The sequence below is a fragment of the Prionailurus bengalensis genome, chromosome C1, assembly GCF_016509475.1.
Source record: "Prionailurus bengalensis isolate Pbe53 chromosome C1, Fcat_Pben_1.1_paternal_pri, whole genome shotgun sequence".
NCBI lineage: Eukaryota > Metazoa > Chordata > Mammalia > Carnivora > Felidae > Prionailurus > Prionailurus bengalensis.
In genome coordinates this window covers 161,494,193-161,510,213 of record NC_057345.1, presented here as the reverse complement: position 1 = coordinate 161,510,213, position 16,021 = coordinate 161,494,193, and the positions used below count along the sequence as shown (strand labels likewise).

The 16,021-nt window shown below is 55.2% G+C and overlaps 1 protein-coding gene across 1 annotated transcript; it reads left to right on the top strand.

The window, feature by feature from the left end:
* The first annotated feature begins 2,865 nt into the window (after positions 1–2,865).
* DLX2 (distal-less homeobox 2) lies at positions 2,866–6,298 on the top strand. Its single transcript, XM_043577051.1, has 3 exons — positions 2,866–3,627; positions 4,119–4,303; positions 4,799–6,298. Exons 1-3 carry the CDS (start codon positions 3,234–3,236, stop codon positions 5,213–5,215), a joined length of 996 nt encoding a protein of 331 aa, XP_043432986.1. The 5' UTR covers positions 2,866–3,233; the 3' UTR covers positions 5,216–6,298.
* Positions 6,299–16,021: the final 9,723 nt, after the last annotated feature.

Genomic DNA, 16,021 nt, shown 5'->3' with positions numbered 1-16,021 from the left:
ACCCCCGACCCCTCCCGCTGCTCGGTGTAATTGAGGACACCCAGTGGTGGAGCAGAGGAGTACACAGGGTCAGGGGAAGCCCAGGCCAGGTAGATGCCCCAGACCTGTTCTCCAGCTGTTCAGCCAAGGCTTAGAGTACTACCCTGTGATTTGCACTATGGCAACAGAGAAAGGAGGGGTACCTGACTCAAAGTATGTCGCTTCTGCCCTCAAGCCTCAGTTTCCTCTGTACAATGGGAATGATTATTCCATCCACCTCTGGCAAAGGTTTCTGGGAGAACATGGTGGGATTCTGTGATCAGACCAAGTGCTGCATCAAACAACCTGTTGGGTGTGGGATTCAAAGTGGAAATGTCTTAGTGATGGGATTAGGACATACAAGGCCACCTCCCTAAATCCCCCCCCCCATTCTTTTCCAGGTCCTTGCAGAGTAAAAGAATGCCTCTGTGGATCAAGAAAGGATCAAGAAAACTGGAAGCAGAAAAGTGTGATGGAGAGTGCCCTGAGACAGAGGAGGAAGTTTGGCCACTCAGAGGTGTTCCCCTAAACTCAATCTGTGGAGAGGGGTATCACTCTGCTCTGAACTGTGGATGAGTGCGTCAGTTCTCTAGGTACTGTCTCCCGGACTTCAGACCAAAGTGAGGAAATCATTTGGATATTGTGCTACGGTGATCAGAGCATTTGGGCAAACCCAGATTTGTATCTGGAGTATCAGAATTAATATTTCAAATGTTTACTTGATTCTCCAAATGCAGTGGTAAGTTCTTCCTCTCTGGCTCTCGCACTCTTGCTGACTCTCCTTGCTCATTGCATCTGGTCTTTTCTCCTTCACGCGCACGCACACACACACACACACACACACACACACAGTCCTTTGTTTTCCAGTTAAAAGGAAACTGGAATCGTATTTCCTTCCAGGAAGATGCCATTTTCCAGATCTCAGCTGACCTAGCCTTTAGGCTATTAATGGAGGTCCTCATAGGTAACAAAATACAACAAACTTGCCACCATGAAAAAGCCTGGAGGACACGCTTGGAGTGGGAACAAAGGAGCAGAGAAAAGGCAAAGCTACAGCAATTGGCTCTTTTATATTTCATTGGGGGGGGGGGGGGTGGATTTCTATATTAGGCCAAAGCAGCTACCACTACTTGGGTGGTGACAGAAAGACTTGGAATTTGGAGTCAAGACACCAAAAGGTAATACTGATTAAATGTCTAGAGGTTAGTTTTGTAACTGAGGCCCACAAAGCAGAAGCTGAGCACAGCAGTGAAGCAATGCAGTCCCTTGGTGGTGAGCCCCACCTCCCAAAGCATTTCTAACTAGTTCACTAGCCTCCATCAAGGAGCCTTCCTTCACCAAAAGGAAGGCTGGGAACTAAATCCAGGCAGATTTGAGGGCAGATTACCTTCCTCGTTATTCTGCAGCGAGTGAGCTGTGTGGATGCTGGAGTTTTAATTACACACTTGCTTTTTCTGGGGAAGAAGACCAAGATCATATTTTTCAAAGTATCAACTTGTTTTCCATTAGGCAGTTGTTGAAACAAGTTCTTTCGGCGACATGTTAGGTCTTTAGGAAAGGGTGCTTCAGATGGCTCGCACTTGTACAATTTTGTGGCTTTTAATTACTATTTTGTTCTTTTGGGGGGTTTCAGAGGCTGGCGCCTCAGCATGATTAGACCGTCTACTGGGCCCGCTGCAACTACGCACACCTCCAGCAGGTGGCGCCACAAGGCAAGCACTGCCGCCGAAACTGCGAACTTGGGGAGTCCAGTAAAGGCGAGTGTCCCTCAACTCCGGGCCACTGTCCCCAACCACTAGGAAATACTGATATGGAGGAAGTCGCCGGTGCTGATTTAAACGAAGAAATTGCAATGACAGGGCGCAAAAACTAAAATAGGGTTAAGTGCATGAAATAAAACTTTTTCTACTTGTTTCTGTAAGTTTACCAAGACTTGTAGTATCGAGACGACTCTCTCACCTATTATCCCACTTCTGTTTTCGTAAAAATATAGCATTTAGAATTAGAACGAACTTTGAAAGCCATCTGGTCTTTATGGTCTAGCATTGCAAACAAGAGAGGAAATCCCCGGGATCGCTTTTCGCCTGTCAGTTAGCCATCTAATATACATAATTACTCAAAGTCTTGGCCTGTCAGGAAAGCACAAGGAAAAAAAAAATGGTTTCAGAATAAATCAGAATTTATTCAGAAAAGTTATTCAAAAGTGCTTTTCTCTCAAGCAGCAAGGAAAAATCGTTTAAACATTAATTAATTGCCTAATATCGCTGTGGGCTGGTTAAGCAGGTATGTGGAAGTAGGTATTATAATACGTGGTTTATGGATCATTTAAATCAATTGACTTTATCAAGTGCCGAGTGACTGACAAGAGTGACTGCCAGACGCTTCGAGGAAAAGCGGAGCTCGACCTGGCCGGGCTCGCGGTACCGCTTTATTTTGATTAATGTTTGCAAGCTGACCTCGGACAGGAAGAGCCGAATCGCTGCAACTGGCTGGCACTTGTACACAGAATGGGATGGGAGACCCCAAGTCTTCTTCCTTTGAGAAGTAATGCCAGTCTCCGCCTTCACGCCTTCTGTCCTCCTGCTGCTGGCCACCCTGACTCCCCACCGCGCCCCTTCCCCAGTCCCTCGCTTCGCTGCTCGCATTCAGCAGCCGCCTGTCTGCACCCGCAACCACAGCAGCCGCAGCGCCCGCCCTGTGACACCAGCCTCCCCCCCTCGCCCCCCTCCGGGCATTCCAGAGCGCCAGGAACCCCGCGGCCCGGCGCTTCCGATTGGCTGTTGCTAGGTGACGTCGCCTGCGCTCACGTGACGAGTGTTAAATGCCCACGCTGCCGGAACCCGCCCCGCAGACAATCGTAAAGCCGCTCTGGGCTGCTCACCTGCTCCCGCCTCCCGGAGCCCCGGCCTGGCCCCGCCACCCCTGCCCCCTCCGCCGCCCGCCCCCCGCCCGAGCGGGCGCTGGGCAAGAAGCCGAGCGGGCAGAGAGGCGGAGAGAGGATGCGGCCGGCGGCAGCTGTCCCGAGCAGTGCACGGTGATCGCCTCCCCTAGAGGAGGAGTTGCCTAGACCGTTGCCACATTTCTTGTTTTCCTCCCCACCCTCCCTCACCCCCCGTAATTACATTGGCTGCTGGAGGGGACAGGGAGAGACAGAGGAGGCGCCTCGCTTACCCCCTCGCGCCCGCCACCCCTGCTCTTTCCCATCCCGGGCCAGGATGACTGGAGTCTTTGACAGTCTGGTGGCTGATATGCACTCGACCCAGATCACGGCCTCCAGCACGTACCACCAGCACCAGCAGCCCCCAAGCGGCGGCGGCGCTGGCCCCGGCGGCAGCAACGGCAGCAGCCTCCACAAGCCCCAGGAGTCGCCCACACTCCCGGTGTCCACAGCTACCGACAGCAGCTACTACACCAACCAGCAGCACCCGGCGGGCGGCGGCGGAAGTGGGGGCTCGCCCTACGCGCACATGGGTTCCTACCAGTACCACGCCGGCGGCCTCAACAACGTCCCTTATTCCGCTAAGAGCGGCTACGACCTGGGCTACACCGCCGCCTACACCTCCTACGCACCCTACGGGACCAGTTCTTCCCCGGCCAACAACGAACCTGGTAAGCACAACGCTGGCGTCAAAGGTGCCAAGTCAGCCTAGTTACTGGGATGGGTGGGATAAAAATGTTTGGGACGGGGATCCATCCGGAACCCGGACGCTTACACTGCCTGCTCCCTGCCCTCCTTGAGCCTTTTTACCCTCCTCAACCACCAGTCTGCCGAGGGTCACCGCGTACGTCCCTCGGCGCTCAGCTGGTGAGACTCGGGGGCCGAAAGGGCGCCGGGTGCATGCCTCGCGGTAACCTCATTTCCTTACCACCTGCTCCTTCTTTCTCTCCGGTTTGCTCCTTCTTCCCCTTCCGGGAGGGTCCAGCTCCCGGGTGTCTGGCGGCCGGAGTCCGCACTTAGCGAAGTTGCGCCTGGGCGCCCCGCAGCGTCTCCAACAACTCGCCTCCGGGCGCAGGCCAAGTGCCACGGCCGGCCCTTAAGCCCAGCGGGAACTGTTTGGGTCCCCCCGCTGCACTGTTCTCACGATGGCGTTGCGTTGCAGAGAAAGAGGACCTCGAGCCTGAAATCCGGATCGTGAATGGGAAGCCAAAGAAAGTCCGGAAACCCCGTACCATCTACTCCAGTTTCCAGCTGGCGGCTCTTCAGAGACGTTTCCAAAAGACTCAATACCTCGCCCTCCCCGAGCGAGCGGAGCTGGCGGCGTCCCTGGGCCTCACCCAGACTCAGGTGAGGGCTCCTGGCCTGGCGGGGAACGAGGAGGGCGCTGGCCTGGGGTGGCTGGGAAGCAGGAGGGGTCCGGACAACGTTTTAAAAAGTACGTTTAAAGTAACTTTAAGGATTTCGAGGCCCGCGCCTTGGGCGGCCTAAATTTCTACGCCTGGAGCTGAAATCCCCCAAGGGGCCGCCGCGCCTGAGAAAAGGAAAGGCCTGGGGTGGGCAGAAATCCGCTTCCACATCTTCTTTCCGCGCGATACTGATTAAACGGGTAAAATAATTGGCCCTCCTGATCCCTTCCCTCTGTCACCATCCCCGCGGCACGCACAATCCAGCTGCCTCGGACTTTCGGAGATTACCTCCTAATGGAGCAGGAGCCATCCCGAGTCTCCGAGGCCGCGGCACGTGATCCGCTTACCTGCCCGGCTGTGATTTCTACGCCTCCTCCCCCTCCCCTGCCCCAGACCCAGGTTCTTCCACTAACGCTCGGGTCCGTTTTCCACAAAGGTCAAAATCTGGTTCCAGAACCGCCGGTCCAAGTTCAAGAAGATGTGGAAAAGCGGTGAGATCCCCTCGGAGCAGCACCCTGGGGCCAGCAGCTCGCCACCTTGTGCGTCGCCGCCGGTGTCGGCGCCGGCCTCCTGGGACTTCAGCGCGCCACAGCGGATGGGGAGCGGCGGCGGCCCGAACAGCGGCGGCAGCGGCGCGGGCAGCTCGGGCTCCAGCCCGAGCAGCGCGGCCTCGGCTTTCCTGGGCAACTACCCGTGGTACCACCAGGCCTCGGGCCCCACCTCACACCTGCAGGCCGCCGCGCCGCTGCTGCACCCAACGCAGACCCCGCAGCCGCACCACCACCACCATCATCACCATCACCACCACGGCGGCGGCGGGGGCGCCCCGGTGAGCGCCGGGACGATTTTCTAACCCCAGGGAGACCGCGCCAGAGACTGAGAGAGCAGAGACCGGTGATCCTCCGTGCTCGCTCCAAGAGCCAGAGGGTCCCTCCGACTGGCCCGCGGATGCCTCCCACCCCTCCGGGAGGAGCGACCGAGATGGCCTGCCACGGGCCCTGCTCCCTCGCGCGGCCACAGAGCGGCCGGGACCTGGAAGGCTCTTCTCCGAGGCCCCCGGGCAGGGCAGCCCGCCGCGGCCTCCTTTCCGACCTGAGCCCCGCCTCAGACTTGCCTCCCCACCCCTCCCCGCCCAGCCAGGCGGTCGGGCGCCTTCCTCGCCGCGGGCCACGAGCTGAGTCCGAGAGGGACGCCTCCCCCGCCCGCCAGGTTTCCAGGGTGCTCTGAGGCTCCTTTCTCCCTGCCCGCCCCCAGGCCCAGCTCCAGTCGGCCGGGCTGACTGACCTCCCGGGCCGGCGCGCCCTCCCCCACCCGCCCCCGTGACCCGGGCGGCCCGCCGCTTTTTTTCTGCCCTGCCGTCTCCAGCCCTCCGAGCCCCCCTCCGCCCCGCCATAGCTCTCCCCCAGGAACGCTTCCTTAGCCCTCTCCTCATCCATCACCAGTGGAGTTTTTTTATTTTTATTTTTTTAAAAGTTTAGGTGCCTTTGCGGATGACCTCATTTTGATGTTGGGGAAAAAAATGATTTTTTAATATGTGGACACTGCAAAAAAATGTGTTTAAATTATCTTTTTTAAAACCTATTCAGGATTATTAGGGTGGACTTCGACATAGAGTTTGTAAATAAAGGTGTCTGTGCAGATTTTCCCACTGATTTATTTGTATAAAAATACTCGTCTTTTCGGACTTTTTGTAAACGCCCACTTGTGAAAACTGCGGTTTAGCAGTAACCTCAGCAACCCCTCCATTTTATTTTTCCCTTTGAAAATTTTCTCAGTTGAACTAAGCTACTGATTTGGTTTTGTTTTATCTTATCCTAAAGTCTTTGTTCTTGAAATGAAAGGTATTTTGGGGTTATTTATTATGAAAACAACATGCTCTTAATGTTGATTTTACAATATGAAGAGATTATTTAAATAAATTATTGTTTTCATTGGATGTGTGCGCTTGTTCCTTGGCGTAGTGACCTGGAACCTCGAGCCGCTTCCCCGGGCGGGGAACCTGGCCAGCCACGAGTGACATTCACATCTCCCAGAGGCCGAGAGAGCCGTGGGGCGCGGCGAGGCGGGAACAGGCGCGCTCCACGCCGGCCTCCCTGAAACGTTCACGCTCTGCCGGCACCCGAGTCTCGGCGCTGGGTTCGCCAGCTCTTGGCGCGGTGACTCACTCCGAGCCGGGGCGGCTGCAGCCTACGCCCGCCGGGCCCCTCCAGTGCCGGCGCCGCCGCCCCGAGCCTGGGCGGTCTCTGCCGCCCCCGCGCCAGTAGTGCTGGCCAGGCGGTGCATCGGAGCCGCCACGGGGGACCTGCAGTCACCGCCGGAGCGCTGCCGAAACCGGGGGCAGACCCCTACCTTGGACCCTCCCCTCTGTCTGCCCTGAGGCCCTTCTGGGGCTGGCTGAGCCGAGAGCTCAGTGCGTCACCCCGGCCCTCGGGAAACTCGGTTGGCTGCTCTGGAATGCAGGGCGACCCCGGCACACAGGGCTGCGCTAGCACACATACAATCACGCACTGTGTCTCTCACAGTCACATCTCTACTGACATACTCTCACTCTCAAGTACACACACTCCTACTGAGTCTCACACACACACATACACACTGACAAAAATTCATGCACACACATTCACACACACTGATACAGAAACCTACATACCCACACGTGCACACATGCACATTCACGCAGACACTGATGCAGGCGGCATCCTTCCACTTCACCTTCTCTGAGGGGAAAGGTCGTCACACCATTCAGCTCTGCCTTCCACCTTGGATCCCACCCCAACTGGCTTCCAGTTTTGGAAGTGACCCTACTTTCTGACATTCTCTGCAAAGGCCAGGGGTTAGGGGGCTAATGCAGGCCTGAACTAAAAGCCCCTTTCCTTCAAAGCACTGGGGCCTACAAGGGAAGCTTCTTAGTTTCCATCACTGACTTTGCCACTTTGGGCTACTCAGTGTAACCTCTCTGTGCCTCAGTGTGCAGATCTATACGATAGGAGAAATAACAACTATCTCAGAGTTTCTGTGAGTGTATAATGAGACGATGATGTAACACAGTGCCTGGCACATGGTAAGTACCCATTTTTGCTGTTGGTAGTATATCGTTTTATTCCAATGCCTCCCAAATCAGGGAGGCTTCACTTGTGCCTGTGTTTTTGAGGCCCAGAGATACCCAGAGGCCTTTCCAACTTCACCGTGTGTGTTAGAGCAGCACTCTAGAGCTGGGGAAGCTCTGGCCCCTTCTTACAGGAGAGCCTGAACCTCAGCCATCCCCTCTGAAGAGACCTGCCTCTACTGGAGAGGAGATTACAGACGGACCAGAGAGCTCTGCTTGCCAGATCCAGGCCTCCTCTTCTCTGGGATGGCTATTCAGGCCATCCTTGTGTGTCTTCAACTCCACTCTGCCAAAAAACACAGACATAAGATGGGGGCGACTTTCTAGGCTCAGTGGCATCATCCTGAAAGGAATCTTGTCTTTTCCGGCCAGATTGTTTTGGGGTCTGCATGGAGTCTAGCTTACAACCGAATACGGACAGGGAGTGGGGGGCTCTGGGAAACACAGAGAGGCTACACAATCCACTGTCCGTTTTCATTCCTGCATTGTTTTCTCAGGCTAGGAAGACCTGAGCTGAAAGCTCACTGACCCTGTGATTCTAGCTTCCCTAAGCAGCCGCTGCCTAGAAGACCCCCATGCCTGCTCTCTCTCCCCCCAGTTCCAAATTCCGTGGTTTTCTTTTGAGTGCCAGTAGCCGGTGCCAGCCTTCCTCCTGCGGTTGTGTGTGCCCTCCCCCCCCCCTTTGCGCGCACTCCCCTCCCCCTCCTGAAACCAGCGAGGAGAGACGGGGCAGTAAATTGGCTGGTGTCGAGGATCTGCAGCAGACAAGATGATTAAGAGGCCTACGCCGGAGCGCCCGGGGCAGGGAATGTCAGCCCAAGTTGGAATCACGCAACAGGCCTTGGCATGAGCGAGCCTGGGAGCCAGGAGGGCGGGCGGCCCCAGCTCCGGGGTGGGCCGAGGCCCCACAGACTCGCTGGAGTCACCGAACCTGGCACCCGGCAGCGGCGGGGTCGCGCCAGGCCACGGCGCGTCTTTCCCCGGGAAGCCCGCTAAGCAGAGAGCAGGAGGGTGCAGGGGCCAGAGGAAGGGGGCGTTTCCGCAGACGAGGAGAAGGGCAAAGAGAAGGGAAAGCTAGGATGCGCCCAGGTCCCAGAAGTGAGGGGGGCGGGGAGGGGGAGGGGTAAGCGAGGGGACAAACAAAGCCCGGCTGGGGGAGGCAGGGGCCGGCTCCAGCCCCGCCGGGGGCAACGAGCTGGCAAGTCTTTCTCACAGTCTCACGGCCCGCCGGGAGACGCGGAGCCCTGTGATCAGCCCGCCGCCGCGCAGACACGCTCCCCCCGCGCGGGACTGCGCTACCCAAAGCGCGAATGAAAAATGGAAATGGGAAGCAGCGATCTCGGCTCCCTACACTGGGAAACCAGTCGCGCTCGGAACACACATAAATCTTCATTGTAATCCCCTTCCATTTGCTCGCGTGAAATATCAGGCCAGAGACAGGATATGACAAGCGCTGGGAAGCAGGGGGAGGGAAGCCGAAGAGTGAGGGGTGCCCGGCCCTCTCCGCCCCACCTCCTGGCAGGGTTGCTTGGAACTCTGGCAGAGCGCGGGTATTGAGTTCCAGTCCCCGAGGCAGGCAGCCCGGGCGCGCCAGCATCCCCTTCTCCTCTCATTCCTGGCTCCCCTCCCCCAGCGCGCGCCGGGCTGCGGGCCACCAGACCCGGGTGCTCCGCTAGGCGTAGACACACCCCCCTCCTGCGGCCCCGAATTCCCGCCGCCCGCCCAGTGACTCCCGGGCTGGGGAGAGCAGAGAAGAAAGAGAACGGATGCCGGGCCTAATCAGTGAGGCTGCAATGTGGGACCGTTTAGGAGGCTTCCCCTCGGCCTTCTTTCAGGATTACTTGTGAAAATTGTGAATATCCGTCCTGTGTAAGAATTTCCGAGACTGGTGGGGCAAGTTTGGGGGAAGTATCAGGTTTGCTGGGGGCGGAGAGTGCGCTGGAAACCTGGAGCTTTGTTTACAAACAGTTCAGCGGTAGAAGGTGGGGGATGAGAGAAAGAGGGGGTGAAGAGAGAAGAGAAGTGGTGGGATGGTCCCCTCCAGTGTTACAAGCCCCCGGGAAGAAAGACGTCAGGGGTCAGAGAGCCTCCTTGCCTTTCAAAAAAGAAAAAAAGTTGTCCTCACTGGCGGTAAAACCCAGAAGCAACTCCGCACACCCACACAGCCCACCCCGCTGTCCCCGTCCCAAGCACTCGCTCAAAAGTCAAAAGCCGGCTCCTTTCCCGAAAGGGACCAGAGACCACCAGTGCCATAAACCTGTTTAGGGTCAGAGATCTCCTTGAGAATGAAGCTACAGATCCTCTCTTCCTCCTAAAATACAGGTCCCCTTGCATTTGATTTCTGGGGTCCCCAGAAGCCGGTGAGTGGGGCGCGATCCTGCAGTCCCGGTTACGCGGGCCCCTGGCCCTGTCCGACCAGGCTTTCCCGAGACTAGAGGGCTCTGGCAAGGTCGTGACGCCCAAAACAACCCGAGAGAAGCCTCTCCCGGCCGGGACCTCCCTCCCCACCTGGGATCTGCCCCGCACGCCTTTCCTGCTGCCCCGCCCCTTCCCCCCTTAAACCCCGGCCGGGGCGGATGCGGAGGCCCCACGTCGCTCCGAGGCCCCCCCGGCGGGAGTTCCCCTCGCAGGGACGGGTTTGGCAGTGATTGCCACATTACAAGATGTTACATTCCGCCCTGGGGCCTGGGGCCGGGCCCGGCGGGGCGGGGGAGACAATATGTTTCAGGAAAGAAAAGAGCAGGCAGGTCTTGGAAGAGCAACCACTCGGAGCCTCCACGTGAGAATACAGGCACAGTCTCTAGAGACCTTTCTTCCAGGGGCCGCCTCCGGCTCCGACTGCTCACTCGTCCTCAGGGTCGTGCCAGACCACAATCACTATTGAGTCTTAGCACTTTGCGGGCTGTGTGGCAGCGCTCCCGCAAATGTCCGGAGGCCGTCTGGGGAGATCCTCAGGAGCCCTGGTGCCACCCGCCGCGTCCCGGGTCGCGTCCTGCCAGCGCAAGGGGGCGTGGGGGCGGGTAACGGGGGAGGGCGAGGATCAGGTGTGGAGCCCGGGAAAGTGAAGAATGGCTGCGTGCGGCCAGCAGGGGCTGCGGGGCCGAGGATTAGAACTTCGGGGACGGAGAAGAGGCGAGAGGGAGGGAAGGACTGGACTTGGAGCGCCCTAGGGTAATCCCAGAGGGCAGACCTGGGCCCGCCAGGAGCAAACGCGGCCGGCTTCCCACACTCCCTTTCCTGCCCTCCTTTTCGTGGTGCAGGAGTCTCAGACACCCTAGAAATGAAATCGTCGCTCGCAGAACAATGGGCACTGCTGGCCCTGGAACTCGACAGAGTCTGGGCTGCTCCGAATGGTGGCCGCACACCGGGAGGATTCTCCCGCCCGCGGCAGCAGCGGCGTCGACCCCTCCTCTGGGGCAACCCCCGCCCCGCCCCATCCCTCCGCGGCCCTGGCCTCGGCTTCTTAAAGTCGCAGGGTGTCTCAGAGCTCCAGAGAAGCGCCGCCCAAGTGGGGAGTGAGTGTTTCTGGGGGGCGCTATCTCGCGACGGTGGAGACCAAACAAGGGCCTCGGTGGTCTCAGGGTGGGCCACAACGACCCTCAGCTTCTTCCCTCCTCGTCCCAAAGCCTCCAAACAGCAGACTCGTTTTCACACCAACTCCTCAGTCCGACAGCTATTCCCTCACTCCACTCCCCGCCTCCCCCCCCCCCCGCCCCCGGCCCGGCCTTCAAATTCCGGGGCCCCGACCGGCGGCAAGGTGGAGGGGACTCCGGGAAAGGGGCCGAAGGAAGGAGGGTAGAAGTGGACACAAGAAAGGAAGGCGTGTCGGGGTGGGGGTGCGGGAGGTCCGGCTCAGTCACTTGCTTGCCAGTTGCGACATTTAGTATGGGGGCACGGGGCTTCCGTGGCATCCAAGCCGGGAAAAGCAGGCACGCGGGGAAAGGGATTCTCTTCTCGACATGTTCACGAGGAGAACAGTGAAAATTTGCCTTAGGTGGCCAATTTTCTCATTTGCCCCTATTAAAAGAAAAAGCCCAAGAAATTCAATTAAAGCCACCCTGGCCAAGGCGCTATTTGAGGCATGAATGTCTCCCCTAAAGCTGCAGCAATCATGTGGCATTAGACACTTCCGGAATCCTATAGCCAACCTGAAAAATCCCAGACCCCCTTTTTCCCTAATTTTTGCTCTGATCTGTAATTTTATCCACATTTGCACTAGTTTGAGCATTCTGGCTCTCCCATCTGAAAGCCTGCAATTACTATATAATTCTTCGCAATTTCAGATGTCCTAATATGGACTGTAATTTTTGCGCAAGACAATTTCCTGCTATTTCAAGCATCAACATTGTCAAAGTTGTATGTACATAATAAATGGGAATATCAATGCATAGTTTTTAGCATAACATCTTGACTCCTCGATAATTATATCCGTTCGGAGCCTACGCAGAATTAGCCTGAATTGCATGGTAACTGCTGCTGCTTTAAAATTTTTAAAAATTACTCATAATTTTCCCAAAGATTACCAAGATCTCGAGTGCACAATGTCATCAGCGTAATGAAGAGTAAACATTTATGCTAATAATCTGCAATTTTTTTCATCAGCTATAAAGACAGAGGCTATATAGCCGAAAATTTCAGTCCTATTCTGCAAGCGCAGCGCTGCAAAAAGCCTGCGGCGCTCGGAGGCGCCTGGTCCTGGAGACCTCTTTCCACTCTTTACTCTCAGGATAGGAGGATGGGGCTGGGGGCTTCTTTTTGGTTTTCTGGTTTTGTTTTGATCTGGTTTGGTCGGTTTTGTATTTCCTATTTTTCCTTTTTATTTCCTTTTTTTTTTCTTTTTTGCCTTTTCTTTCCTGTCATTCTCCCAGACAAATGCCGCCTTCGACCCTTTTGATTTGATCTAGCAAAGATTGTGTCCAGATTATCTGAAATTGACACTGAAGAAGGTAAGGGTGGAAACTGGTTTCATTTTTCAGAGGGTTGGAAGGCTGCAATGCGCCCGCCGCGGTGGCTCCCGCTCCGGGAGTAGGAGGGTGGGGGAGTGATTATGTATGCACCAGCTAATTCTTCCATCAAAACTTCTTGTCAGCGATGTCAGGATTATTTTTTTTTCTTTTTATAAAAACACTTGATGTTTCAGGAAGTGTTAATCCCTGAAGGTTGGGGGATGAGGGCGGGGGTAGCAAAGGAGTGGGTGTGGGTGACATGTTTCTTGAGCCTGGGGAAGGCACCCTTTAGAGCCGTTTGCCTGTCTACACTGGAGTTGGGGTCTGCTGTGGAGCTGGGGACTGAAGAAGGAGGGTTTCTTTGAGTCAGGGAGGGAGAGACCCTTACCCTCCGTACTGCATTTGATGGAGGTGCCTATGGCTTGTGCAGGATGAGGAGCAGAAAAGTTCGCTTTAACCTGTGATTTCAGGAGGTTTAGCCCAGGCGGTGGCTTGACAAAACCCGGATAATTCTGAAATCGGTTGTTAAAAGATACAGAAAGAAATAGATAGCAGGATGAAAATGCACAGCTTAGGACCCGAGTTGCTTCTTTCCTCTCAATTTTTCTTGGGATCAACTATCTCAGGTTCTATATCCAGCGCCCAGACCTACCTTTCCATAGGTGACAGAAATGGGCAATTTCTTCAAGGGGACAGATTTAGTTAATTTTTTCACTAAATGATTCTAAGAATAAATTCATATTTCTGTGCTCATAGATGGGAGAATTTTTAAACTTTTTTTGTGGCTCTTAAAATTAGCGCAGAATAGGGAAGGCTGAAGAGCCATCTGACCCAGCCCAGGTTCAGATCCCAAAAAGAAAGAACGAAAAATACAACGTAAAAATCAATGAAGGAAAGCTGTGAACGATAAATACATTTCCAAATCTTATATTTTAAAAAATGTTGCCTAGAATGAGAAGCTGGGTCCCTCCACAATGAGACTACTACTTGAAGGATCACTCAGTCCCAGGCTTATGAAAGCCAAGGCCAGTGAGAAGGGGAATGGGGATTGTTGCTTGTGCCCCTCCACCCCCCTACACCCCTGCCCCTTTTAGAGCAAGTGTGTGTGAGAGAAGATATTAAAGAGGTATCTGTTGTTTGGCAATTTTGCTAAGTCTGTCTTCACTACTTCGACGCTGTGCATTTGCTAATTTGGAGGCCTGGCCATTGACAAGCTTGCTCCATACACCTGCAAGCAATTTGCCGGCTCCGGTACCAGAGAATTGCAGAGATGGCAGCTCGCACCTATTTGATTTTTTTTTCCCTTTTCTCAATGCACAGCAAATTTGGCTTTCAGTGCGTTATCTCTTTTGTTAATGCAAAAAGATTCCCTGGGCGAAAAAATTGCTCATAATTACCAGAGAGATGGGGAAACTGCATTAGAATAAATAAACCTGAAATTACTGTAATTATGTTGTGTTTGATGGGCCCGGCTTGTAATCAAGAAGAGAATACAGTGAAATGATGCTGACCCTCTTGGGTTTGCAGCTGTACGCGCACTTTGGGGTCTTTTTTTGCAGAAAAGAGTCATTTTGATAATCATTAAGCTGTGTGTAACCTATTTCAGAAGTGTTTTAAAATGAGGTTCACATTTTTTGAACAAGGGGGAAAAAAATCCCAAAATTGCATTTTGCCATTACAGACTCATACATAAGGAAAGGTTGTGTTTTCTAAGTGACAATTGTTAAGACATAATATTCGAAATCAGTATTTAATCATTATAATGAGGTATTGTTTAAATATAACCACCTTTAGATTATTCATAGTTTAATTAATATACTCATTATGAAAATCTTTGAATCAGATATTTGATGAACTACTTGTCAGTAACAAGGCAGCATTAATTAGGCCTATATTGAGATTAACATTTTTTAAAAGTGCAACTGCTTATAATTATAATAGAGCCTAACTAAAGACCGCCTTCGTTGAGCTAAAACTAATAATTTCTCTATTTGAACTGTTAGCAAGAGATTATTAAATTAGTATAAGCTAATATCTCGAAATATTAAAATCCGCTTGACCAAACAGATTTTTGCCTGTGGCTTCAGGCGCTGGGCCCTGGCTGCCGCACCGGAGTCGGATGCGCGAGAGCAATCCGCCAAAACTCCCCTCCAGCAAAGTCACATCTCCAGGCAAAACCGAATCCGGGAAGGTCCCTACCCCGCGTTGGAACCCGGTCTGGGAAATCAGTTCTCTCCCAGCTTTGAGGCCCGTCTGCTCCCGGTCTCGGAGATCTTATCTCCCGCATTTGCGCTCCGGGTTATGGGGGCCCGCAGGGCTGGACAAGCTCCAATCCCAAGCCCTGAGGGGGCCTCGAGGTCCCCGGGCTCCATCCCCCACTACTTCCCCAGCTCCCTCCATCACCGCCCCTCCACCACTTCCCCTCCCCTTCCCAAAGGGCGTCAGAAGAGCCTGGAGCATCTGCTCTTTCACCAGCACCAATTGAAAAATGGGTGCTTGTCACAACACAGATCACTGCCTTCCCTGCTTTGCTCCCCACCGCGCGCTGCAAAGGGCCCCCCAAAGCGGAGGGCCAGCCCGCAGGAAGCAGTGTCGGAAGGCGAGTGCGAGGGAAGCGGGAACCGCTCCAAGCAGCCCGTCCGGGCCCGCAGCTTCACCGAGCTTCCTGAGCTCAGCTGCAGGGTCTGGGATTGGGGTTTGGGGCGAGACGCCGGGCCACCGGGTGGAGGGAGCCAGGCGGGTTCTAGTTGCTCGAGAGTCCACATTCTCCTGGAAAGAACTCATCAGAGAGTTCCACTGAAGGTGCCCCCTTACTGGCCTGGCCTCGGGACTTTCGGGCTAGAGTGGGGGGTGGGGGTGGGTGTCTTCGGCCAGCTCCTGGGTTCCAAGGAGTCAGCGGAGCCTTTCCGCCCCTCCCTTGGAATTTCCATCTGAGGCGCAGAGAGAAGCTGGGGATTAGGCGGGAAGAGGCCTCTCGTAGAGGATGGGCCCGATGGGTGGGAGTGGCTGTGGAGGGGCCCAGGTGGCGCCTTGGGACTGTCCCCCGGAGCTCAGTGATTGACTGGGTGTAGCCTGACAGACGTGTCCTTCCGGCCCCTTTCCGGTGTCTGGCCGCGTCCTTTCCGCGTCGGGATCGGGAGCCCTGCAGGCAAGCAAAAGCCGGAAGGCCAGATCGCCGCGAAGGCGAGGGGCCAAGCCCCCAGTGTCTCCGCTTTCAGTCGTCTAGGCTTCCGGTGAGGTGACTGGGTGTGGGGGGCACTCAAGTCTCCCTGGCCGGCTGCCTTTGAGCTCTGCTTTCATCTCCTCTCAACCAGCCTTCACAGTCCTTTTGGTTCCAGAACCCCCCCCCCTTCACACAGCACCTGTTCCTGATCCCCCCCTTCCAAGGCCCTGGCCAAGAGTCACTGCCCACCCTCTAACCCAGGTAGGGATCAGACCCCTTGGGGGTCAGAAGCAGGGCAAGATAAACGGTCCCAGCGGCTAGGGAGGGCCTTGCCGGTGATTCTGGTAGTCTGGAGCAGGAATCTACCCCTGCCGCTATGTGTCCGGAGAGGTGGAGGCTTGGCCCAGCCCACAGAACCCCTTCACACAGCACACCAGACAGCAG